This window comes from Oreochromis niloticus, linkage group LG4, assembly GCF_001858045.2.
Source record: "Oreochromis niloticus isolate F11D_XX linkage group LG4, O_niloticus_UMD_NMBU, whole genome shotgun sequence".
In the NCBI taxonomy this organism is placed as follows: domain Eukaryota; kingdom Metazoa; phylum Chordata; class Actinopteri; order Cichliformes; family Cichlidae; genus Oreochromis; species Oreochromis niloticus.
The window spans coordinates 15,854,192-15,879,984 of record NC_031969.2 but is presented as its reverse complement, the minus strand read 5'-3'; the positions used below and the strand labels follow the sequence as shown (position 1 = coordinate 15,879,984).

At 39.1% G+C, this 25,793-nt stretch overlaps 2 protein-coding genes across 7 annotated transcripts in view; both read right to left on the bottom strand.

Annotated features, from left to right (window-relative positions):
- Positions 1-25,793, bottom strand: part of LOC100709195 (uncharacterized) — a 1,346,887-nt gene that overhangs the window by 21,202 nt on the left and 1,299,892 nt on the right. For all 6 annotated transcript variants that reach the window (XM_025906577.1, XM_025906579.1, XM_025906578.1 and 3 more), the window contains 8 exons: positions 2,996-3,286; positions 2,590-2,901; positions 2,191-2,475; positions 1,749-2,039; positions 1,343-1,654; positions 944-1,228; positions 502-792; positions 96-407 (listed from right to left, as the gene is read on the bottom strand). In XM_025906577.1, coding sequence (XP_025762362.1) covers positions 96-407; positions 502-792; positions 944-1,228; positions 1,343-1,654; positions 1,749-2,039; positions 2,191-2,475; positions 2,590-2,901; positions 2,996-3,286 — 2,379 coding nt within the window. The remainder of the gene's footprint in view (positions 1-95; positions 408-501; positions 793-943; positions 1,229-1,342; positions 1,655-1,748; positions 2,040-2,190; positions 2,476-2,589; positions 2,902-2,995; positions 3,287-25,793) is intronic.
- The window catches only part of LOC106096470 (immunoglobulin mu heavy chain), a 1,110,954-nt gene continuing 1,092,491 nt past the window's right edge, over positions 7,331-25,793 (bottom strand). Inside the window, exons 6-8 of the mRNA XM_025906581.1 lie at positions 8,430-8,762; positions 8,029-8,346; positions 7,331-7,835 (exon numbers count right to left, since the gene is read on the bottom strand). Of these exons, the coding sequence (XP_025762366.1) occupies positions 7,444-7,835; positions 8,029-8,346; positions 8,430-8,762 (1,043 nt within the window). The 3' untranslated portion in view covers positions 7,331-7,443. The remainder of the gene's footprint in view (positions 7,836-8,028; positions 8,347-8,429; positions 8,763-25,793) is intronic.

The window sequence follows — 25,793 nt, the reverse complement described above, 5'->3', positions numbered from 1 at the left end:
TGCATCAATTAGTCTATGTAATTGAAACCATTAAACTATAAAACAACAAAGAGAAATCAGCTTGCGCTAAGGGAAACAAGAGTAGCTCTCCTCACCAAAAATATTGCTGATGGACCTTGACTGAAAAGGTTCAGAAAAGCCTTGAATCACGTTGCAGGTAAATTTTGTGTCTTTCTTCCAGTACCTATTAGGGACAATGAATTGACTACTGATTGAAAGGAGGCCTGGGCCTTCAGCAAAATTATAATATTTTTTTTCAGTTATTTCTTCATCATTGACTTGGAAGGTGACGTAGAGGTCACGTGAGGACAGTTGTTTGATGACACACTCGAACAGAGCACTTTCTCCTTTCAGGAGATCTGGAAGGGATCGCCTGATCTCTACCAGTGGAGTATTAACTGGAGAACCTGGATGATAATATCATGAAATGAAGCAAAATAATTATTCAAATTGCTCTTTGGTCATAAGATGTCTGATTTTCCTGTTGTAGTATCATCTTACCTGCAATATTTATGGTCTTCTCAGCAGATGTGAAGCACTTATGCTCTGCTTTGCATGTTACATGCTTCACTTTCTTCCATTGAATCGAGGGAACTCTAAGATTACTGTTTATATGAGTTGTGTTTTTCTCTATGTCTACTCTTTCCTTCATAGCTTTCCCATCAATCAGCCAGGTGATTGTTGCATTAAAGTCAGTGTGGACCAAACATGTTACTTGCACCTCATTTGACGTTATTACCGTCTTGAAGCTGGGAATCTCCACATGAATGAAGGGAGCGGAGCTTGAAAGAGCTGTTAATGGAAAAGTAGAAAAAAAAAGAAAAGAATTATATAACAAGACCAAATCTGAAGTAAATTAATCCATATAAAATATACCATCTCCCGTACTGCTAGAAAGCAGATATTTTATAGATTTAGTTGACTCCTTGTGTGATAGCTTTACCCGAGCAGAGGCTCATTTCCTTCTTGACCATTTTGTTCAGAGACCTGTCAGACACTTCACAAGTGAAGATCTTTCCTGTTTTCCACTCAGAATCATCAATTACAAGTTGACTGGTCACTCGGGCACGTCCATCTACACCCATGCTGATATCACTGGTTGATGGAGATCTTTGCTGAGACTCAGAGAACCATGTAATGTTAGGGTTGAAGCCCCATCCAGAGCATGAAAGAGTCTGTGATCCTGAACCTTTACTGGGGACCAGAAGAAGCTCCATGGATGGGTCCACTAAAGAGACACAAATAAATGCATCAATTAGTCTATGTAATAGAAACCATTAAACTATAAAACAACAAAGAGAAATCAGCTTGCGCTAAGGGAAACAAGAGTAGCTCTCCTCACCAAAAATATTGCTGATGGACCTTGACTGAAAAGTTTCAGAAAAGCCTTGAATCACGTTGCAGGTAAATTTTGTGTCTTTCTTCCAGTACCTATTAGGGACAGTGAATTGACTACTGATTGAAAGGAGGCCTGGGCCTTCAGCAAAATTATAATATTTTTTTTCAAGTATTTCTTCATCATTGACTTGGAAGGTGATGTAGAGGTCACGTGAGGACAGTTGTTTGATGACACACTCGAACAGAGCACTTTCTCCTTTCAGGAGATCTGGAAGGGATCGCCTGATCTCTACCAGTGGAGTATTAACTGGAGAACCTGGATGATAATATCATGAAATGAAGCAAAATAATTATTCAAATTGCTCTTTGGTCATAAGATGTCTGATTTTCCTGTTGTAGTATCATCTTACCTGCAATATTTATGGTCTTCTCAGCAGATGTGAAGCACTTATGCTCTGCTCTGCATGTTACATGCTTCACTTTCTTCCATTGAATCGAGGGAACTCTAAGATTACTGTTTATATGAGTTGTGTTTTTCTCTATGTCTACTCTTTCCTTCATAGCTTTCCCATCAATCAGCCAGGTGATTGTTGCATTAAAGTCAGTGTGGACCAAACATGTTACTTGCACCTCATTTGACGTTATTACCGTCTTGAAGCTGGGAATCTCCACATGAATGAAGGGAGCGGAGCTTGAAAGAGCTGTTAATGGAAAAGTAGAAAAAAAAAGAAAAGAATTATATAACAAGACCAAATCTGAAGTAAATTAATCCATATAAAATATACCATCTCCCGTACTGCTACAAAGCAGATATTTTATAGATTTAGTTGACTCCTTGTGTGATAGCTTTACCCGAGCAGAGGCTCATTTCCTTCTTGACCATTTTGTTCAGAGACCTGTCAGACACTTCACAAGTGAAGATCTTCCCTGTTTTCCACTCAGAATCATCAATTACAAGTTGACTGGTCACTCGGGCATGTCCATCTACACCCATGCTGATATCACTGGTTGATGGAGATCTTTGCTGAGACTCAGAGAACCATGTAATGTTAGGGTTGAAGCCCCATCCAGAGCATGAAAGAGTCTGTGATCCTGAACCTTTACTGGGGACCAGAAGAAGCTCCATGGATGGGTCCACTAAAGAGACACAAATAAATGCATCAATTAGTCTATGTAATTGAAACCATTAAACTATAAAACAACAAAGAGAAATCAGCTTGCGCTAAGGGAAACAAGAGTAGCTCTCCTCACCAAAAATATTGCTGATGGACCTTGACTGAAAAGGTTCAGAAAAGCCTTGAATCACGTTGCAGGTAAATTTTGTGTCTTTCTTCCAGTACCTATTAGGGACAGTGAATTGACTACTGATTGAAACGAGGCCTGGGCCTTCAGCAAAATTATAATATTTTTTTTCAAGTATTTCTTCATCATTGACTTGTAAGGTGACGTAGAGGTCACGTGAGGACAGTTGTTTGATGACACACTCGAACAGAGCACTTTCTCCTTTCAGGAGATCTGGAAGGGATCGCCTGATCTCTACCAGTGGAGTATTAACTGGAGAACCTGGATGATAATATCATGAAATGAAGCAAAATAATTATTCAAATTGCTCTTTGGTCATAAGATGTCTGATTTTCCTGTTGTAGTATCATCTTACCTGCAATATTTATGGTCTTCTCAGCAGATGTGAAGCACTTATGCTCTGCTTTGCATGTTACATGCTTCACTTTCTTCCATTGAATCGAGGGAACTCTAAGATTACTGTTTATATGAGTTGTGTTTTTCTCTATGTCTACTCTTTCCTTCATAGCTTTCCCATCAATCAGCCAGGTGATTGTTGCATTAAAGTCACTGTGGACCAAACATGTTACTTGCACGTTATTTGATGTCATTACAGTCTTGAAGCTGGGAATCTCCACATGAATGAAGGGAGCAGAGCTTGAAAGAGCTGTTAATGGAAAGGTAAAAATTCAATAGTCTGACACTGTCTTGAAGTTGGAAATCGTCACATAAATATATAAGCTAATAAAACATGACTTTATCTAAAGACTGCTCTTAATGTCTTATAGATATGATTTGAGTCAGTAACTACATACTTACTGTGACAAATGTTTATTGTTTTGTTATATTCAACATTACTGTGATTAGCCATGCAGGTATAAGTTGAGCCTTCTGCCCACATTGTCATATCTGGCCTGAGTTCGCTGCTCAGGCTGAAGGTTTTATTCCCTTGTTCTCCACTTTGTAGCTTCCTTGTGTTTGCCTCATTGTTTTGATTCAGTGGTTGTTGATCCCATACCCACTTCAAAGTAAGTTTGTCTGGAAAGAAGTCACTCAATGTGCAGATGAGCCTTACTGCTGAGATTCCAAATTCCCCATCCCAGACTGGGTACAATGTGATGTTTGGCGAGACAATCCGAGGCACTGAGATAGAGAAAAGATTAGTTTGACTTTACATGCATAATTATAAATATTATGTGTTAATGCAACAACAAAAAAAGTTGATGTCATCTCAGTTATACATACCTTCAGATTTTGGTAAATGAGGAACTGTTTCATTTCAGTTTTAAGTGTAGTGTGTTTGTCTTTAGGCTAGATGGCAGAGTTATAATTTGACATTGTTTGGTGTTGCTGTGTCAGGTGAAGATAAGGCAGGAAGTCTGTTGCACAGTTGTTATGCATGATATGGCAGAGTGATCAGGGCAAGCAGCAAGCGGAAGCATTGAGTAACACCCAGGTTTCAAAAAAGTACCAAAATACAGAAGAGCAACGGAGCATCACAGACACCAGGTGTGAGGTGCGGTTATACCAGTAAGCGAAACCAAGTACACATTTAAATTTCTAATGTCAGTTTGCATGTGCACCACATGCATTTCATTTCACGTCTCATGACTTTGCCAAAGGTTTTAGTTCTCAAATCCTCTAATAATAGAGTAAAACGCAACCAACTGTAAAATCTACTACTTTGCATATTCGGTATAGAACGGGCTGCTGATTCCAGATGCTGTGGATGTGATGAACAGAAGAGAGTTAGAGAGTTTAAAAAAGGACAAAATATTAAATACATATAAATAATCCTGAAAATACATTCAACTTTTACAGATCAACCTTCAGATAATGCAAACAATTTCAAAATAATACAAGAGAAAAACAATTTTATCTTCATTAAAACATTCATTTTTAAAAACAGATAAAGCTTTTGCAGTTTAAAAAAGGCAGTTGTGATTACTTACATGATAGTATGAGATTATATGAAAAAAATGTTTGAGAAATATGTTTTTCACCACACACAACGGTCCTTTCACAGTCCATTTGTTTTATTTGACCTGTTAAAAAATAAAAAAATTAGTGAACTTTGAGCAAAAGGATTTATTTCATACTGCTCACCACTACTTCATTATAAATAGTGTTTATGCATGAAGTTAAATTGCCACACATATATCAAAAAATGTATCAATACACAGGAAACTTAAAATGTTATACGTTTATTTTGAAGTTGGTTAAGTATAGTTGCTGAATAAACTTATAAGGAACACTTCTTTAATATCAGCTGAAATTCACTTAGGAGGTCAAACTAACAGTTGCAGGACAAAGGTGCTTATAATAGATTGTTACACAGTATTAGGATAATTTCTAAATCATTTTACTTTCAATAATATGCATTTGATTGATTAAGGCATTCAGAGACTTCATCATCTGGCCATAAACCACTGGGATATACATGCCACACTGGGACATAAAGAAAAATGAACTCAAATAATAACATTATGTAGTGTAATTATCTTTTAACTGAAATATATAAAATTGGTTTAAATCAAAGATATGAACATCTTTTATATGTTTTGACATTGGCATAGATTATTCCACATAATATCACACAATTTAATGAGTTTGATAATCACTTTTGTCACCATATCTTAAATATTGTAATCCACCACACATGCCACACTGATTTTGAAAGAGCTTCATTTGGATCTGAAACGATTTTGTCTTGATGGTCTTCCAACATGCAGTGTAATAGAAATTACACTTGCTGCTTCTGACTTCTTGTCAGGATCTGACGGCGCCCTGACCGGTCGACCTGCCAGTATGTATATTTGTGTGCGTGTGTGTGTGTGCCTCTCCTATCGCCCTGTCTTCCCCTCCGGCCCCGCTGTGATGTGTTAGGAGGTAACCTAGCAACAAGCTACCTCCGACCCGGAAGTGCTGTCGCCCGGAGCTGTCGCACCTGCAATCAATCCACCAGCTGCTGCCAATCAACTACCATCTTCAGCAGGGCTACTTAATGGTGTGGCTGAGCGACAGACAGCGCTGGAGTATTGCACTAAGCCTGGGATTGACGGAGGATTTACGGACACAAAGGAAGCACTTGGAGGAGAGACGGGCACTCACTACCACGCACGGGCTTACACGGAAGGAGGGACGCACTATCACCATTGTTGCACATTTGAGTTGTTGTCACCTTGCTGCACTGTAAATAAATGCACTGTCCTTATTCCTGAGCTCTGCGCCTGAGTCCACTCTTTAACCACCGTGACACTTCTGACTTAAAACCCTTGTCTTTGTCCATACAGCTAGATCTTTGAGTAGGGCGATATCAGTATGATATCAGCTGGCCTTTGAACATTCAGCTATTAAATTGTGTTTTTATACAATTTCAGCACTCTAAGTGAATTTTAGCTGATATATATTGTTTATATGATATTAGTAACAACTTTATAAATATAAATATGTTCACAAAAACAGCTAAGTTGTTAAATAGCTAATCCTTCACTAGGATAATGTGAACCTTTTTCTTTCTTTTTTATTGTATTAAAAAAAAAATCTCACATTGGTTTATTAAACTGACATAATCATAAATGCTTTTAATGTGCATAGGTACATTTTTTCTGTAATCAGTATTTTTTTTAGGTTTTTTTTTTAGGTTTTTTACAATAACTTGAAAAGTTTAAGTTATTCTGACTGATGGTTAAATGAAGAATGCAAAATGACTTTTAGTGAGGCAATTATGATCATTTTATGATTACAGTTTTCTGTCTGTCTACTGATAAATATATTTTGTCATACTGTTTATTGCTGAAAGTATTTTTTCACTCATTTGAATTCATGACATTTTCTTCTGCTCACTGTGTTAAATCTGCACACAATGCCAGCACTTTAATTTATGATTACCTTGATAACAGTTGTTCCAAAGATTAACAGCAGAGTGATGAGGAAGAGAAGGATGAAGACGATGGCTACGCTTGCTATGTTATCTTCTCCTGATAGTCCAGGGTGACTAAACTCCAGAGTCCATGATGGAAAAATCTAGATGAACAAATGTTATTCAGTCAATTATTTTGACATTTCACATCCCACTTTGAAACACACATTGTAAAATAGTAACTTATATATTTTATTTATTTTCTGTTAAGTGGATATTTTTTGACTTTATATTCTATAGCAGATTCATGGTCAGCCAACCTAGTTGGAACTTATAACAACAGAAAAGAAAAAAGAAAAAAAAGACAAATAAGGTGACAGAGGTCGAGTGAGTGTCCCATAAAGATTAGTAGAATTTCATGTCCTTCCATACGTAGGATCCTGACTTCTGACTTGCTTTAGAAAGACTCCAGTATTTTTTTACTATATTTATGCCTTGCCTGGGAGATTTAAAGGGTTTTATTAAGCAGTCATTTGTTTTTATGGGGTGCAAGACTCAGTAGATGAAACACAGGCACACAAAGACAAGTCACAGAAGCAGTGTTACTAAACTATCTGCATATTAAATAAACAGACTGTTCCCTAAATACCTCGTTTAGTGATGTTATATTATTCTAGTAGAAATTCAATGTTAAAAAAATTTTTATATTATTATCATTGTATAAATAACTCAAACATGCTACTGTCTACATTAGGATAGCACTGTGACTGTACAACAAACATAAAGCTCACAAAATGATTTAAATGAAGACATGAACTGCATGTAATGAACATCAACAGAGTTGCAAACTGTTTGTTTTTTTTTTTATTTTAAATCTGCATTAAAACACACAAACACAATGTCATATTACAAGCGACAGACATTAAACAACAAACAGCAGACAGAGACATGAGAAACATCTACTAGGCCGAGCACTTGGAGTCTTGGTTGATGTTCATGTTGAGGTCAATGCGGTTTTTGTCAAATGTTCTGTACCCAATGGACCTGACAATAGCTCTAGTTGTGTTAACCACAGATTCGTGGTACACTACACAGCTATAGACAGCATCATCCCTTTGCCACTGCTCAAGGCTGACAAATAACTGGCCATAAGCAGAATAGAATCCATTGTTTTCAATGGGTTCTGTGGTATTAAAAGCATAACTTGAGTCTGCTTCCTCGTCATCCACAAGCCAAGACACAAAAACCTCCTTAGGGAAGAAGTCTTTCACAAAGCAAGTCAGGGTCACCTCTGCTTTGTTAGTTTGTTCTAAAGGAGGGAGCATAAACACTGACGGACGCTGAGGGTTTCCTCCTGTAAGCATGAAACAACATGAGACTTTGTGCCACACATACATTAACCAGCATAATTAACCAAAACAATACAGTGAATCAAATCCACACACAAAGACATCCACACACACATACACACTGAGAAGCAATGTTTATGATGTCTTTGATATCAAGATGTCAATAAGGACTAAACAGTTTCTGAGTATTTTTCTTACCGAAATCCCTTTCATAAGGTTCCCTCAAAGGCTCAATCAAATCTTGGTGGTGAACAACACAGAAGCGTTTTACCCCCCTGGTCCATTCGTCATAGGTGATGTCAAGTTCAGATTTGTATGCGTTCTGCATGCCATTGACTGGAGTTATTGGCTTACTCTCCATGTCATTTCCTTCCTCATCCTCCCAACTTATATAGAGATTTTTATTTTCTGTCATGACTTTACATGTTATAGTTCCTTTTTTATTGAAAAGCATGTCCTGGGTTTTGGGGCCAAAAATTTGTGCCTTCACATCTGACGTACTACATGGTTTGAAATCTGTATAATGCAGCAATAAATGGTTATAGAACAAAATCATTGCAAAATCATAATGAGAAAACAATTGTTTATTTTTCTGTTACCTGGTGTATTGTCTTTGTAAGCCACAGTTTTATTCAAAGATGCATCTTCTCCTCCCGTAAAGAGACACATAAATTTAGTCTGATCATTCAGGCCAGTGGAATTTACTGTGAGAAAACTTGCTGCATTGTACACTGTTTTTCCAGCCGCATTTTTTGACTCAGAAACTGTTTCAGTCAGATCTATTGTGCTGGTGATGTCTGCTCCATTTTTCAGCCATTTTAAGTTATGTTTCTTTGGTGCAAACTCTTTGGCAAAGCAGGAGGCAGTATAGGTACCGTCCTCATCAGAAGAGGAGGAAAACACTTTAACAGTTGGATTCTGCTTAAATGTCGCTGAAAAACAAAGATATACACAAATATGTGTATGCAGAAGCAGGGAATAATATTTATATACATATATATGCAGAAGCTGAGATAAATAATCTGCTACAATGTTCATACTATATTGATTTTCTATATAAACAAGTTCCTTTTGCTCAGATTTTTTTTACTTTGCACAATGTCAAAAAGAAAATTAGATTCCTGTAGTCCCAAAAGGAAATAATGGAACTGCAGAGCTTCATTGCTCACTTCTGCATATACATTGACTGGCAAGCAAACACACATTTAATATCAATGTTAATTATGTTAATTATCAATGCACAGTGAAAGTGGAGGGAGACAGGCAGAGATCAGAAAGGACGAGGATTATTTAGACAGATGGAAAGAAACACAACATGCTGCAATACTGATTTTCAGACAGGCGCAGAGGACTTACAGTGTATGAGTGAAGAATTAAAAAAAGACAATGTACCAAAGCTTAATACTCATGAGCAAGACTGCTAAGATATATTCTTTTTCTCATCCCACCTTACTATGTGTGTGTGTGTGTGTGTGTGTGTGTGTGTGTGTGTGTGTGTTTCCACAAAGTGTATAAACAATTATGACTTTTGAAATATTTAACAATATGTCATGTTATTTAATGAGGTGAAATATTAGCTTTATTGTTGGTTATGTTTTTTGTTTGTTTGTTTGTTTGTTTGTTTGGGAGATCAGGAATTTCTCTCTTTAGCAAGAATTATAACAATTCATACCTGATGTGACAGTGACTGTCGTGCCTTTTCCCCAGTAGTCAAAACCGTAGTCACAGTCTAACAACTTACTGACAACTGCATACAAAAACCTTACGCTCGATCTAATAACAGTCTACAATCTGCTATATTCTCCTTATAGTTAATATAAAGAGATTCATAAGACTGAACAAAAGCTGTTTTTCACCACCAACATTTAAACCAAGTCTGTAAATTATAAGACATTCATCCCTCAGCAGTCTACAAATGACGGCATTGAATTTTCTCACAACCAATATTTCTTTAAACAAATCAGATTTTAAAGAAAATCTTAAAATTAAAGTGGAAGAATTAGATCACCTTACCTGATGTGACTGTAACCATTGTACCTTTTCCCCAGTAGTCAAAAGCCCAGTTATCACAGTTAACAGAGTCTTTTCACACCTGTCACAAAAACTTCTGTGATATGGCATTACTTGGTGACATCATTTAACTTTGGAAATAATTTTAATCACTTTCAACTAAATAACTGCTTATTTAATTATTTTCTAAATGAATTAAAGAGAAAGAAATACCAGGTACTTTCTCTAATTTCTTTGTCAGACTTTATATAATTAAGCAGGAAAAAAAAGTTAGTTATAAGAATAATGTTAAAATTCATACCTGAACTGACAGTGACCATTGTGCCTTTTCCCCAGTAGTCAAAAGAATGGCCACAATCTAAAGAAATATTTAGCGCTCTGTACAAAAACCTGTTCGCATTTTTCCATCTTATTTTACGATAACCAAAAAATCTGAAATACTCTCGTTTTTTGCAAATTGAGATTCCGAATTCTTAAAAATAATACCTGAGTTTTAACCATTAAAGATTAAACTGAGAGTACAGATTATAGACTTATAATAATATAGAAATTAGTATGAAAAACATTTTTCTTTGAAAAAACAACAACACAGTCTTCAAATTTAAATCTTAACATTAAGAAAATGAAATGAATCATTTTACCTGATGTAACCGTGACCATTGTGCCTTTTCCCCAGTAGTCAAAAGCGTTGTCACGGTGTAATATTTCAACATATCCGACATACCAAAACAACCACCTCCAAGTTCTAAATATGCCAAATTAAACAGTGTTTTATAGTTTTAGTATTAACATTATGTCAGAAAGCTCCTCTTACCTGTTGTGACAGTGACCATTGTGCCTTTTCCCCAGTAGTCAAAAGCATCATCACAGTATAAGATATTAACACACTGAACATACAAAAACAAGTACCTTGAAGACTCTCATGAGCCCACTAATGTCGAAAAACCAAACAAACAAAAAACCAAAAAAATGCCTCTAAAAGAACCACATGTATAATATGAAGACAAAAACCTTTTTTACCTGTTGTGACAGTGACTGTGGTTCCTTTTCCCCAGTAATCAAAAGCAGCATTCACAGTGTAATAACTCAACATATCCAACATACAAAACCATGTCCCTTTAAAACCCTAAATACAACGACTTAAAAAGTGTTATTACATTTTTCATAAAAAGGAAAAAATACATATATTTTTACCTGTTGTGACAGTCACGGATGTTCCTTTCCCCCAGTAGTCAAAGTAGCCATAGCTGTCACAGTGATCTGTTAGAGTCTGTTTCCTATACAAATACGTATTTAATTTAAACCAAAGGAATCAGCTTTCACAGACAAAATGATTCCCAGTGTACTCTTTATTAGCATTTTCCTTTGAGACATCCATTTCCTGTGGCCTGGGTTATATAAAATTAGGTTTCTTGCTAACAGTTTGTAAACACTTCCTCTTTATCAGACCCTTTGGCAGCTCCTGCTTTTACAGCAACCAGATGATAAATTCAGTAGGAGTTAATGTTACTGATAAAGAACAATGTGTCTTGAAGAAGCTTGAAGAAACTTGTTCAGAAAGGCAAGTGGAGATAATGACCAAATTATAGAACACCATTAACCACCTGCTTAATCTTTTACCATGTTTACCATGCATCATGAATTTCCATTTACAGTCATAATGAGAGTAGCTAGCAAGTGCTCCAGTAATGCTGAGTGGAGCCATCCGTCGCACATAACCAACTGCTAGTATCTCTGTCTTTATAGCCTAGTTGTATTTGTTGAGTTTTTCCCTCAAGTTATTAAACACATTTGTTGCTTTCACCTTTAGCAGGAATATGTTTCCTGAATATCTTTTCAAGATACTATGCTTTGTTGGAGGTTGCTGGAGTAGCTTCCTTTTTATTAAATCATATGGTGGTTGAAAGGGGGCCATTGCTGTCAGACATTCCCAGGCTAATCTTTTCAGGGTCTCTTTGCAGGAAAACAGTTTGCAAACTGTATAAAATTGGAAAATCTGTGTGACAGATTTTTCAGTTTTGTTTCCTCTTCTCTCCAAAACTACAGTACTGTGCATTACCTGTAAGTCTTGATCTAATCAGCATGTCAAAGTCATGCAATTCATACACAGTGCCTATACTGCAAAGACTGTAACAATCTAAAAAAAACATTTGTAATTTGATGAGCAACAGTCTGAGATGCCTGAAGAAAAATACAGCAAGTTCAACAATATATCTCAGTTTTTCCACATTTATGAAACCTCTTGTCTTTCACATTATAATCTGTTTACAATTCATAATGTTAAGAACTTAACAAGAGTTAAGTGTGATGTCTGAGTATAAATCTGCCTCACAGGTTGCTCTGATTGAGAATGAGGTATGTTCTTTTAAATAATTTAAATTGATTTGAGTATTTCTTGCATGTTACCTGCTGGATTTTACATGACAGAAAGCACACTCTGTTATGCTTTGGCAAACTGCATAGTGAATCTAACCTGATCATGTTGAGATCATCAACTCCTTTTAGACCCACAGTGCAGGAAAAAGTAAGGAAATAAAACTTGAGCTTGAAGATCTAAATGACAAATGTGGTTTATGAACCTTCAATTCTCTCAAAAAAGACTGGAAAAGATTTGGAGCAGATGCTTAAAGATTAAGCCACTAATTACAAAAGCAGCATTTTTCTTTTGTTTTTGTTGTTTTTTTGCTTCCATGTGCAATTCTGCAATCTAGTTTTGCATTTTTGTGTCTTTCTTTTTTCTTTTAATTGAATTTAAAGTAATAAAGTACCTTATTACATAAATCCCTTTGAAACACCTTCGCCAGGTCATGATAAACAGAAGGAAGCATAGATAAATAGGAGACAGTGAGTTGGTCGGCAATGGTCGTTGTTGTGGTAGTAGACTACAAATAGTGCTATGAACAAAAATGACTCCAGTGAATAATAATAATATTTAATATAATATAAATAATAAAGCCAGAGGAAGCCTACAACTGGTCAAGTGCTGGGTGGAGAAATAATATAGGCCATGTCTTGTGGGCACACTGGACAGGTGTTGATGAGATGTCCATGTTGCCCACAGTAAAAACACTCACTAACCATAAGCGTCCTTCTTCTTTCCTCTGGAGTCAGCTGGGCCCTGCAGATGTGCATCGGCTACAACTCCAGTTTGCTCTCATCCTTTCTTGTTCCCTCTTTTGCTTCCCTGAAGTTTCCCACCTGAGGCAGAGTGGAACTCTGGGCGTTCAGTTCTAGTTGAAAATATAGTTGTCCATACACACATACATAGAAACAAGAGAGTCAAGTAAGTATTTAACAGCTAACTCTTTCTTCATATAAATAACTGAACCATTAAAAAGGCCTGATGGTACACTATTGTTTTTTTTTTTTTTAATTATTATTATTTTAGCTTGGACACTTTAGTACACTTTAGTTTAGGTGAAAAAAAAATCTGCAATGATTTTGCTTTCTTTCTTAAATAACATGCCTGAGACTTATGACCTGGTTACATGCCTGATGGTCGGCATACTCTTAGTGGTACTCATACTCATTTTGAATTGGTATTAATTATGATTTTTCTTTACTCAGGCATTATTCAGTTCAGATGTGCTATTCTATAAGGAAATGCCATTGATGAAATATTTATTTTCAGGCTAAAAAAACATACAAACACTGTATCTCTCCTGCTTTGTCCAATATATTAATAAGAACTATCAGTGCTGAGCTTGTTGCTGTCAGTCCAAAGTTTCAGTTTGTTAACTGCATGCAGAAACATCTGTTGTGGTGAAGACTGCTTCCTGTGTGTTATAATAATATTAACCCGAAGGATGTCCTTTGAAAGTTTGAAAATACCCCCTGACTGTACATAGGTTTAATACTTTAACTTTGGAAAGAAATATATTTGAAGTAAAAATTAACTATATGTTACAGGCCCCAGGAATGGTGCCACAATAACAAAGAAGAAATCCCTGCAAATACAAGTAAAGTTCAGAAGCAATGAAGACACAGTGCACTCGGTTTGCCTCTCAGATTGCATCTGAATAGTGGGCGGAAGTCCATCCCCCTAAAGCAACTGGGGTGCACCTGCCTTGAAATAATAGTTCCACCTGAGGTGTTGCTCCATTTTTCTGTCCTTCTGTACAGTCCATGTGACAAAATAATATACTGCATAAATTGGTCATGTTACCAAAGTCATTTTGAATATTCATAGTCACAGAAAATAACAAATAAACAAATTAAATAAATTAAATTAGATGATTAACACAAAAGTGGCCACGCATTTTGGGTGTGCCACATATAAATAAAGTCTAATATATAACATTTAAAATACGTTTGGTGCATTTTAATTTGTAAAGATCCACATATTAATGCTATTATTATGAAAATAAGGACTAAAAAAACTATAACCTTTTAGCTGGTGTCGTTCTAACATAAGTTCTTAGTGTAAGAAAACATGACTACCAACCAGTGTTGGGCAAGTTACTTTGAAAAAGTAATTCAATTATAGTTACTAGTTACTTCTTCAAAAAAGTAACTGAGTTAGTAACTGAGTTACAATATTCTAAAAGTAATTAATTACTTGGAAAAGTAACTATTGCGTTACTTAAAAAAAAAACAAAGAACGTTTAACCCTCTGGCGTCCAGGGTATAATTGGCCATTTTTTTACTACTCTTGATTTTCCCTCCACATTTTACCTTTAAAAACTATTTACTTTGCCTTGTTTGGTATCATTCTTTTTAGCGCAACCTCGCGTGCCTGAATTTACAGTTATGTTCTCATTTTGTCATACTGTATAACCAGAATTGATCTAAAATCAGACAAAAACCATAAAATCAGAGTAGAAAAAATTATATTTTTACTGTAACAACCACAAACATGTTTAATGAATCATATTTCATAACTTCAAATGCAAATATTAATTGTCAATTTTAAAATCCTATGCACAAGTTTTGCAAACAACAAATTTATTTGCATCCATTTACCTTGATTTTTTAAATAACCATTTCAAACTATTTACAGAACAATCAGCTGTTCTTCAATAAGATGCCACACAAATTATTTGTGCCACTCCAAAAAAATATTTTGTGTCCACTACAAAGGAGAACATCACAGCCTGATACCTGCAGGTCTGACAGCAGCAGGTGTATCACTGCTGTTTCTACCTGGAGACAGCAGTCGCCTCATTGTTCTAACACACAACACAAAACTATCCACAACACTACACACTAACTACACAAGACAACACATTAACTACACACTCCAAACACGCTAAACGTCACAAATCTCACATCTCAAAACTCGCTCTCTCTCTTTTTCTGCTCTCTCTCTCTCTCTCTCTCTACGTCACTCCTAAAACTTCCCCTGTTTTGTTTTTTTGCTCATAAGCAGAGAGTGCTTGCTAGCGCTAACGTGGCGAAACTATTGAGGAAAAAACGCCGCGTATATATTGTTTATCATGACTCTGGTTTTACGTGGCCTATCCACACAATTTAAAAACTGGTATATATCACCTTGTTGCTTTGTCTTTAAGTGGTCATGTGATTGACTTACCACGACTACTTTATTCTTCCTCAGTCAAACAGCAGCACTCGATTGTTTTGCCCCCTGAGCTCCAGGTGTTGTGCTAGACAGTGATTGTGATTATCGTCCGCGGGAGCGCGTAGCTGCTTAAAGCTGTAGCGTCCAGATTACTTACAGCTACTTCCGTGCAGCTGAAATAAGATGCGGTAAGCTGAACACAGTTTCAACCGTCTGTTTGTTGAAAAATAATAACGGACTGCGTTTCCTTGTTAGTAACTGTAACGACGTTGTAACGATAGGAATAGTAATTAGTTAGATTACTCGTTACTGGAAAAAAGTAACGCCGTTACTTGTAACGCTGTTATTCCCATCACTGCTACCAACATATAGACATCTTGGCTTTCCCTGAGAACTGTTTTGTTAGAAACATACCAGTCTTACACTTTCCACATACAGGATTATATGAGGACTTGCTTGTGTCTAAATTATATAAATTGGGTCATTCTAGGCTATATATGGGGCTCCAACTTGTTATAACACTTGACACTGTTTTATGTGCCCTCCCAGCTCCAAGCAGATCAGAAAGTTGTATAATAAGAACAACTGCCACTGGTACTACTACTTGTGTTCACAGCTGACCATGTGCAGGATGGAAAAGGGCCGTGATCATGGCCATTGTTTTTGCCAAAGGATATACCATTGTGGTTGTTGTAGTGCACTGTTCAATTCAATTCAATTCAATTCAATTCAATTTTATTTATATAGCGCCAAATCACAACAAAAGTCGCCTCAAGGCGCTTTATATTGTACAGTAGATAGCACAATAATAAATACAGAGAAAAACCCAACAATCATATGACCCCCTATGAGCAAGCACTTTGGCGACAGTGGGAAGGAAAAACTCCCTTTTAACAGGAAGAAACCTCCGGCAGAACCAGGCTCAGGGAGGGGCGGCCATCTGCTGCGACCGGTTGGGGTGAAAGAAGGAAAACAGGATGAAAGACATGCTGTGGAAGAGAGACAGAGATTAATAACAGATATGATTCGATGCACAGAGGTCTATTAGCACATAGTGAGTGAGAAAGGTGACTGGAAGGGAAAAACTCAATGCATCATGGGAATCCCCGGCAGCCTACGTCTATTGCAGCATAACTAAGGGAGGATTCAGGGTCACCTGGTCCAGCCCTAACTATATGCTTTAGCAAAAAGGAAAGTTTTAAGCCTAATCTTGAAAGTAGAGATAGTGTCTGTCTCCCGAATCCAAACTGGAAGTTGGTTCCACAGAAGAGGGGCCTGAAAACTGAAGGCTCTGCCTCCCATTCTACTTTTAAATACTCTAGGAACAACAAGTAGGCCTGCAGTGCAAGAGCGAAGTGCTCTAATAGGGTGATATGGTACTACAAGGTCATTAAGATAAGATGGGGCCTGATTATTTAAGACCTTGTATGTGAGGAGCAGGATTTTGAATTCAATTCTGGATTTAACAGGAAGCCAATGAAGGGAAGCCAAAACAGGAGAAATATGCTCTCTCTTTCTAGTCCCTGTCAGTACTCTTGCTGCAGCATTTTGGATTAGCTGAAGGCTTCTCAGCTGTTGTTGAACCCTCTACAAAAACTTCACCATGTACATTGGCTATCATGAAACTTCACACTGGTTCTAACTTTAATGCTTTTATATTAGTTTAACACTATTTTTCTTTGTCTGTCTGTCAGTTTATGAACTATTTCAACTATGGTGAATCAGAAGCAATAAAGAAAAACTGTTAAATTGCCATATTTTTCAAGTTGAAACTACCCCATTCAAAAACTTTACAGTGCACACTGGCTATCATTCACTTCCTTAAGATTTTTATATTACTTTAAACAATAGCTTTCATTTTTTTCATTTCATTTCAATTTACCATTTGTTTCACTACATTTACATTTGTTTGTGACTATGCATAATATATGGATTGATCTTAATCAAAAAAAGTTTTTAAAAAAGTTTAAAAGTACAAGTGTTGTAATTTTTCAAGGTAAAAAACTCTATTCCTTCATATATTTTCTGAATATTACTTTTCATGAAAATCCCAAGGATGTACCCACAAGGCATGTATTGCATTTCCTTTAGTGAACATTAAAACTTTAGTTAAAGAAAAACTTCCGGCTGAGAACCATGGCCTCAGATTTGGAGGTGCTGATCCTCATTCCCGCTGCTTCACACTCGGCTGCGAACCGTTCCAGTGTGAGCTGGAGGCCCTCACCTGATGAAGCCAACAGAACCACATCATCCGCAAAAAGCAGAGATGAGATTCTGAGGCCACCGAAGTGAAAGCCCTCCGCCACTTGGCTGGAGGAAATCCTGTCCATAAAAATTATGAACAGAACCGGTGACAAAGGGCAGCCCTGGCGGAGCCCATCACCCACCGGGAACGAGTCCGACTTATTGCCGGCAATGCGAACCAAACTCTTGCAACGGTTGTATAGGGATTGAATGGCCCGTAGCAATGGGCCAGACACCCCATACTCCCGCAACACCTCCCACAGGACACCCCGAGGGACACGGTCGAATGCCTTCTCCAAGTCCACAAAACACATGTAGACTGGTTGGGCAAACTCCCATGCACCCTCAAGTATCCTTGAGAGGATAAAGAGCTGGTCCAGTGTTCCGCGACCAGGACGAAAACCGCATTGTTCCTCCTGTATCCGAGGTTCGACTAACGGACGAACTCTCCTTTCCAGCACCCTGGCATAGACTTTCCCAGGGAGGCTGAGGAGTGTGATCCCCCTGTAGTTGGAACACACCCTCCGGTCTCCCCTCTTAAAGATGGGGACCACCACCCCGGTCTGCCAGTCCAGGGGTACTGCCCCTGATCTCCACGCAACATTGTAGAGGCGTGTCAACCAGGACAGCCCTACAACATCCAGAGCCTTCAGGAACTCGGGGCGGACCTCATCAACACCAGGGGCTCTGCCACCAAGGAGTTGTTTAACTGCCTCAGTGACCTCGCCCCCGGAAATTGGCGGGTCATTCCCCTCATCCCCAGACTCTGCTTCCTCCTCGGAAGACGTGTCAGTGGGATTAAGGAGGTCCTCGAAGTATTCCTTCCATCGCCTGACAATTTTCTCAGTCGACGTTAGCAGCGCTCCGCCAGCACTATACACAGTGCAGGTAGAGCACCGCTTTCCCCTCCTGAGACGCCTGACGGTTTGCCAGAATCTCTTCGAGGCAGTCCGAAAGTCTTTTTCCATGGCCTCTCCGAACTCCTCCCACACCCGAGTTTTTGCTTCAGCCACTGCCCGAGCCGCATTCCGCTTGGCCTGTCGATACCTGTCGGCTGCCTCCGGAGTCCCACAGGCTAACCAAGCCCGATAGGACTCCTTCTTCAGCTTGGTGGCTCCCTTCACCTCTGGTGTCCACCATTTGGTTCGGGGATTACCACCACGGCAGGAACCAACCACCCTGCGGCCGCAGCTCAATGCAGCAGCTTCGGCAATGGAGACGCTGAACATGGTCCATTCGGACTCAATGTCCCCAGTCTCCCTCGGAATGCTGTTGAAGCTCTGCCGGAGGTGTGCGTTGAAGATCTCGCGGACTGGGGCCTCTGCTAGACATTCCCAGCACACCCTCACTACGCGTTTAGGTGCACCGGGTCTGTCCAGCGTCCTCCCCCGCCACCTGATCCAACTCACCACCAGGTGGTGATCAGTTGACAGCTCAGCCCCTCTCTTTACCCGAGTGTCCATAACATATGGTCGCAGGTCTGGTGATACGATTACAAAATCGATCATCGACCTGCGGCCTAGAGCGTCCTGGTGCCACATGCACTTATGGACACTCTTATGTTCGAACAAGGTGTTCGTTATGGCCAAACTGTGATTTGCACATAAGTCCAATAACAAAACACCGCTCGGATTACGGCTATCGCAGGCAGGAGCCTCGCGGAGTGATACGTACTGTGCTTCAACGTAATATTACCGTATTCTGTGTGTATAACCTCTTTTTAAGTTTTGTGGATATTATACGTGGTTATGCTGAGGATATGTCGGCCAATTTCTACTGGAAATGCCTTTTGGTTAAACTGTCCGCAAGGAATTTGCAGTGTTACATTTTTATATAACTTTAATGTACATAAAAAACAGCTGCTTGTTTAAGTGAAAATACATTGATGGGGTCTTTTGCACTAATAAAGTTGTGGAGTTGTAAAGTATTTTGTCTAGTGTCAATTACATCGTCAGTTATATCGTTATCGCAAATTTTCAAATGTATATCATGATAAATATTTTTGGTCATATCGCCCTGCTCTAGGGTGGAGTGCCCACTCCGGGTCGGGGATGAGTTCCTGCCCCAAGTGGAGGAGTTCAAGTATCTCGGGGTCTTGTTCGCGAGTGATGGGAGAAGGGAGCCGGAGATCGACAGATGGATTGGTGCTGCGGCTGCAGTGATGCGGACGCTGCACCGGTCCGTCGTGGTGAAGAGGGAGCTGAGTGTAAAAGCGAAGCTCTCAATTTAACGGTTGATCTACGTCCCTACTGATAGGTTTGTAACATAAACCTATTCGCTGGAACGTTCAGGACAATTTGCTACACAGCAAAAACAAGACACAAGTAGGCAAAGTTCCTTGTAGTACTCATGCATGAGGGAGACCTGCCTGGAGCCAAGTGTCGTTCCACCCACTTGACCTCCGTCAGACTCTCAGCCAGGTTCCCCATAGCACTCCTTTTATTGTGGTTACATGAATATGCATAGGGTCATTAAAGTATGACCTCTTATATAGGTATACATGTGAACGAAGAATACCGTGTGTGTGTGTGTGTGTGTGTGTGTATCTGTGTATCCGTGTGTGGGGGTCAAACTGTGACCCCAGGAAGACTCCCCAGAGCCGTCCATCTAAACAAAAGGCACTTAGACTAAAACAGATATAGATACGTTTATCCTACCATAAAGCAATAAGACAAGGTACAACCTCTCCCATGCTCCCAGAGTGTGGGTGTGAAAACCAGAACACTCTGGAATGCACACAATGCCGTTGCAGACCATTAAGGATCAAACCTCCTATCACTACACAATCGATTATACACCTCTAAGCATATATGAGTAAATATTTCTAAGCATAAATGACAATCACAATACAAATCTAACATTTCCCCCCTTTTGGCAATTATGCTAGAAAAGTCCCCAGTTATGAATACCTCATGTCTGACAGTGTCAATGCAAACATTTTTATACTCAGCATATGTAAACGTACACAGTTTGACAAATATATTAGCAGTTATCCAATTTCTCATTAATCTCATCCAATGGTAAACTGCATCCTACAAGCAAACAAATGAATTGTCAACAGTCAAGAGAAATTAACATTTTCAAAAACACTCCAGCTTGGTGGTGCTCCTCTGCAAGACATGTAAATCGCACGTCTCTCTGCAGAGTGGTTTAAGTTCTGCAGGACGTCATAAATGTCTCTTCCAGTTGTTTCCATCACTGTTCATAGGACCAGAGTCCAAATGTACGTAGAATAGACATTCAAACATACATTGAGTTTGTTGTTTGTCAACATCGTGAAAGCTGCAGAGCTCTTCAGCACTCTAGTTTTATGGCCTCTCTGCCAACCCCCATCACCTCACTTCAGGCCTCTGTACTGTGGGGGATACATATCCTCCATTGTCCATCCTCTGCAGGAAAAATCCTCTATGGAAAAGATGTTGGATCCAGTTATCTTACTGCTGTTATGATCCCAGCAGTCTTCAGTGTGCCATCGTGTGCACAGTACAGTGACACAGCATTAGGTGATGTTCATAGGAAACTGCTGTCATCACCACCATAACTTCTGGTTCCTGTGCTTTTCACAGAATCATGATGTCATCCTTGAACTCCCCCTGCGCTGTCGGTGGAGCTTGGCACGCTCCCCTCATCCTTCAGGTGCCCGTCTGTTGTCCACAATCTCCTCCACTGGCCTCTGGAAAGCCCCCTTGGCACAGCTCTCATTCCAACGCAGCTCCATGGTCCTTGCTGTGGCTCCGAAATCTGATCCCATGGTGGGCCCCAAACAGCTCGACCTTTGACCTCAACCACTGCCTGGACTGTCAGCTATGCCTGGGATGGTTCTTGTTTCTCACTGGGCCTCTGAAGGTTTCTCAGGAGATTCCTTTCAGCAATACTCTAACTGCTGCACCTGCATTTCCTTGCTAGGAGGAAAAACTCCTACTTGGAAAGCATGTAAAGCATCATCAAACCACATTCTTTAGTTCAGTGAGCTTCATTTATGGACCATCAAAGCCTCATCTGAACATGGATGCACCACTTGCATAGGTTTAATACCCGTTGACTAACTGTTAATCACACAAATCACTGCAACAATCTTAAAAAACATAGTTCAGAAAACATAGAAAACATAGTTTCATGTAATTCTTGTAATTCTGGACCCCTCCTCTTGATGCATGGACACTCCCATGAGTCAACTCATCAAAACCAGATTCCTGTCTTAAAGAAAAAGGTTAGCTAGATCATGTCCCAGGCAACATCAGGGCGTCTCCCCCTCTGGAGCAGCACCACCCCGGACCTATAACCCTGCAATAAAAGCTGTTAGTGTGTTTTGCATAATAAGTTTGCTTCACATCTGGCTCCGCCTGGAGCCTGCATACACACCATCATGGCCTGGAAAACAAGATCTGGAAGTGAAATCAACCTTCACACTTATAAACAATTGTATCATTAGAGTAATAAAGCACTCAGCATCAGCAGGACAAGTATCATGTGCAGGTTTTCTCAAATCAGTAAACTACAATTATTGGCATAATTTGCCTCAGACATGGATCATCCCATGTACTCAGTTAACATTAGTGTAACCGGTGACTTCCCTTAAGCAAAGTCACTCCATGTATTTAACACTAGGAGCTCAGTAGTGGCCAGCTAATGAGCCCCATATCAAACTATTCCACAAACACTGCATCTCTTAGTTGCTTTCTCATGTTACTTGTCCGTCTCTGCTGAATCCTCTACATGCACTCTTAGACAAACAAACATCAGCAACACACATGGACAATCCTGGAGGTCAGGCACAAGTCGACAGGTTCCAGAGGAGCTGTAAAAAGACCATAAAGTTAGCCATCCATAGCTGTGGAAAGAAGTGACACTAGTTTCAACACAGGAAATGTCTCACATGTTATTCACATCGTCAAAGTAACCTTTAACATTTTCCCAACAACACAGTGTAACAGCATCACCCATAACCTGTAAACACAGTTTTCTTCACACATGAACCCAGAAATCCTGTAGTAAAAAACATCAACCAGTTATCCTGGTATAAATCACATGATCAAATCACATGAAGAACTGTAATGCTGTAGAAAAGTTGGCGCTGCGCAGGTGTATACACACTTTCTCACAGTTACCTCTGTGAGCAACACAAGGTAATGAATAACACCCCTGGTAGATGCACAGACACAGAAAGTGGCATTTAAAAGGTTAAATCATCACGCAACCTCGATGTTGTTGTCATCTTTCTGCTCCTGTAAAAAGAAACACACATAGATTCATCTGCACCTTTGTCAGGTGGGGGTTAACTTCGCACAGTGATGTCAGTCAGTTTGTCAGCTTCTGTCCGCTTTTACCAGTCAGTCAGTTTTATTTTCTCTCACTCATTCATTCATGCATTCATTCATTCTTTCTTTGCTGATAGTGGAAATTAACGTCGCATTTTCATTTCCACTTCTCAGCAAAATGACGTCATTTCAAAAAGAAAAGAATTTAGACTGGATTTCCTCGTTGAATCCTTTTGGACAGGAACTTATTTTCTAATTGTCCCAGATAAGTGACTTTCTCCTGGGCCCATTTTAATGTGGAGAAACTCACTTGCAACAATTTTCTCGACGACGTGTCGTATAGCGCTTCCATTCTAATCGTGCAGATCTGCTTCAAACGAGGTCATCAAACAAAACTTTCAGTGCACTGTGAAAGTATCAAAATAAAAAGGCCTCGTTAAGTCATGACACACACTCCTCATCTCAGGAGGGTAAATCATACCATTAGCATGATTTATCATACCATCATATTAATTGGCAGGCTCAACTTCACAACAAAAGAAAAATCATCAGCTAGATAAACTCCAACCCAACCATCAGCCGCACAACACACAACATAACCCTAATGTCTTATTAGCTATGAATTTAATCTGTACTTTTTACTCATTTAGGCCACAGATTTTATTTAGTTTTCCCTTTTCCCCGTCATCATAAAACATGTGACATGTTGTCATGCATTTCGCAAAAGAAGTTTGTTCTTATATATTCAGAGTAGTGTATCTGGGTGCAGGATTCACTCGCACATCACAACAGGAAACTCAGTGTTCTAGAGTCTCCACTCCAACAAACTCCAACACATCCCATTCACTTGTGCTAGAATTCAGTCACCTTTCCTTAATCTAAGAACGATCAACTAATTTGCATATCAGCTGTTAACCCACTAAGTTGACAGGACAACAGAAATGCATGTTCAAAATATTATCACAAAAATGGAATTTCCCTCATACAGTAAATTACTTGTGCTGCATCAGTCAGGCAGAAAGCATCTCCCAATTTACTATATTAACAACTAAATTTATTGTCTGATCACTGGTTGGTCAAACCAGAATCTCTTTTCTTTTTTTTCACAAAAATAAACTGTTGTCCTGCAACCCAGAGAGTTAACTGTCAGCACTGGGTAAATTCAACATTTGATAACAAGTGTCTGTTAAATTTACACTATTTTAACACTGATGAGAGAGAACAAGCTGATCTTCATTGCATGTGTGTTTGTGTTATTAGGCAGGTTTAATCAATGTCTGTGGAGCTGCATCTCCAGCAGGGCATGTTCTTAAAGTTGCCTTCGCTACACACTTCTCTGCTATTATTTGATCATCATTTTTTTCCTAACTAATGTGCTATGAGTTCACTGGTCTTTGCATCACACGAGGTGACTTGGACAAGATGATAAACAGACTCACATGCTCAAGATGCTGCCTAATCTTCATGAGCTCTCTTGTGTTTGTGTTAGTAGGGTTAATGCATGTTCTGCTTGTGTGTGTGATTTTGTATGTTTCTTTTTGCAGTGTTTCAGATTCCTTCACAATTCTCCACTTAAGCAGTCAGTTTTCTTTTCCCCAGGTTGGCTAACCCAAATTTTGATTTCCCACATTAAACAACAGCATTCCTCTGTGTTCTCACCTACTGCTCCCACTCTGTTGTCCTCTCCCACTTCAACAGTCCAACAGCCGGCAGTTCTCCTTCAGCTTTGTCCTGTGTTCCACTGTCTCTTCTTGCCATCTTGCTCCGAAAGTGGCAAATGTCAAACTCCAACAGTCTCCTCAGTTCTCCTCAAAAGTCCTTTTCGCAAGCACAGTGACTTTGCAGCTTGTTGGAAACACAGTGTCATTCATCCAATCAGTCAGGATGATGGGTTTGCTTTTCTTCTCCACTGCTGTTTGTCCACACTGCTGCTGCTGGCTGGGTCTCTTTGCTCAGGACTTTGCTGCTGTCTCTTTATCTGCCATGTTATTGCTCTTTGGAACTGCATTCCTTGTCTTCAGGGAGGAGTGAGAGCTCACTTGTGAGGTCGAGGGACACATGCTGCTGTAAATAAGTTAGCCAAAAACTTGGCCCGAATGTTTCCAATGATGTTAAACTATAATTTCCTTCCGACTGCTGCATATGGGAAATTGATCCAGGTCTGCGTTTCATCTGAAAGTGACAAAACTAAGACATTTCCATTATTATTATCACTGCTTAACCAACACACAGAACTCTCCTTTCTTAAAAGCAGAAAATGAGATTGTAGTTCTTGGCTGATAAACACAAAACCTTTTCCCTATGATTTTCCATCTACAATGTAGATTTTGTCTCTTTTTTACTCTTTTTTTTCTTTACACTAGCTGGTGACCTGCAGAATCACCGCTCTCACAAGTGGAGACAATTACGTTTACACAACGCACACACACTGCGACATCAGGCACATTCACACTCACTTTTTTCATCTGCATAAATAAATCATATGGCTGATGATATATGCCATGGTGATCCATAAGTATGATCACAAGTTTATTTAATTATTTTTCAACCCAACAAAGCAAATAAACAAGAACATGATGCTGATGCTATGAACACTCTACACACATGAATCAAGATCCAGGAAAACTGCTGCGCATCTGAAAGAAGAAGCTGAACTCACGGATACACTACATACTCGAGTTATCATAGTTCTCTTCCCCTTTCTTTGATGAGTTCTCAGCCAGCTCCTGATCTGATAATGTGTAGCTTGCTCATCAGCTCAGAAGAGACAGCAACACAACCTCACACAGCGGTTGCGTGCTTTGCCCACAGTGGCAAAGACTTACATTTTCATATTCAACTCAGCTTCTCCATCATGTAGTTTTCAGCTGTTTCATACAGGGTTCAGCATAATAGTTGTTTTCACAGGTGTGCTCTATATCTCAACAATAGCT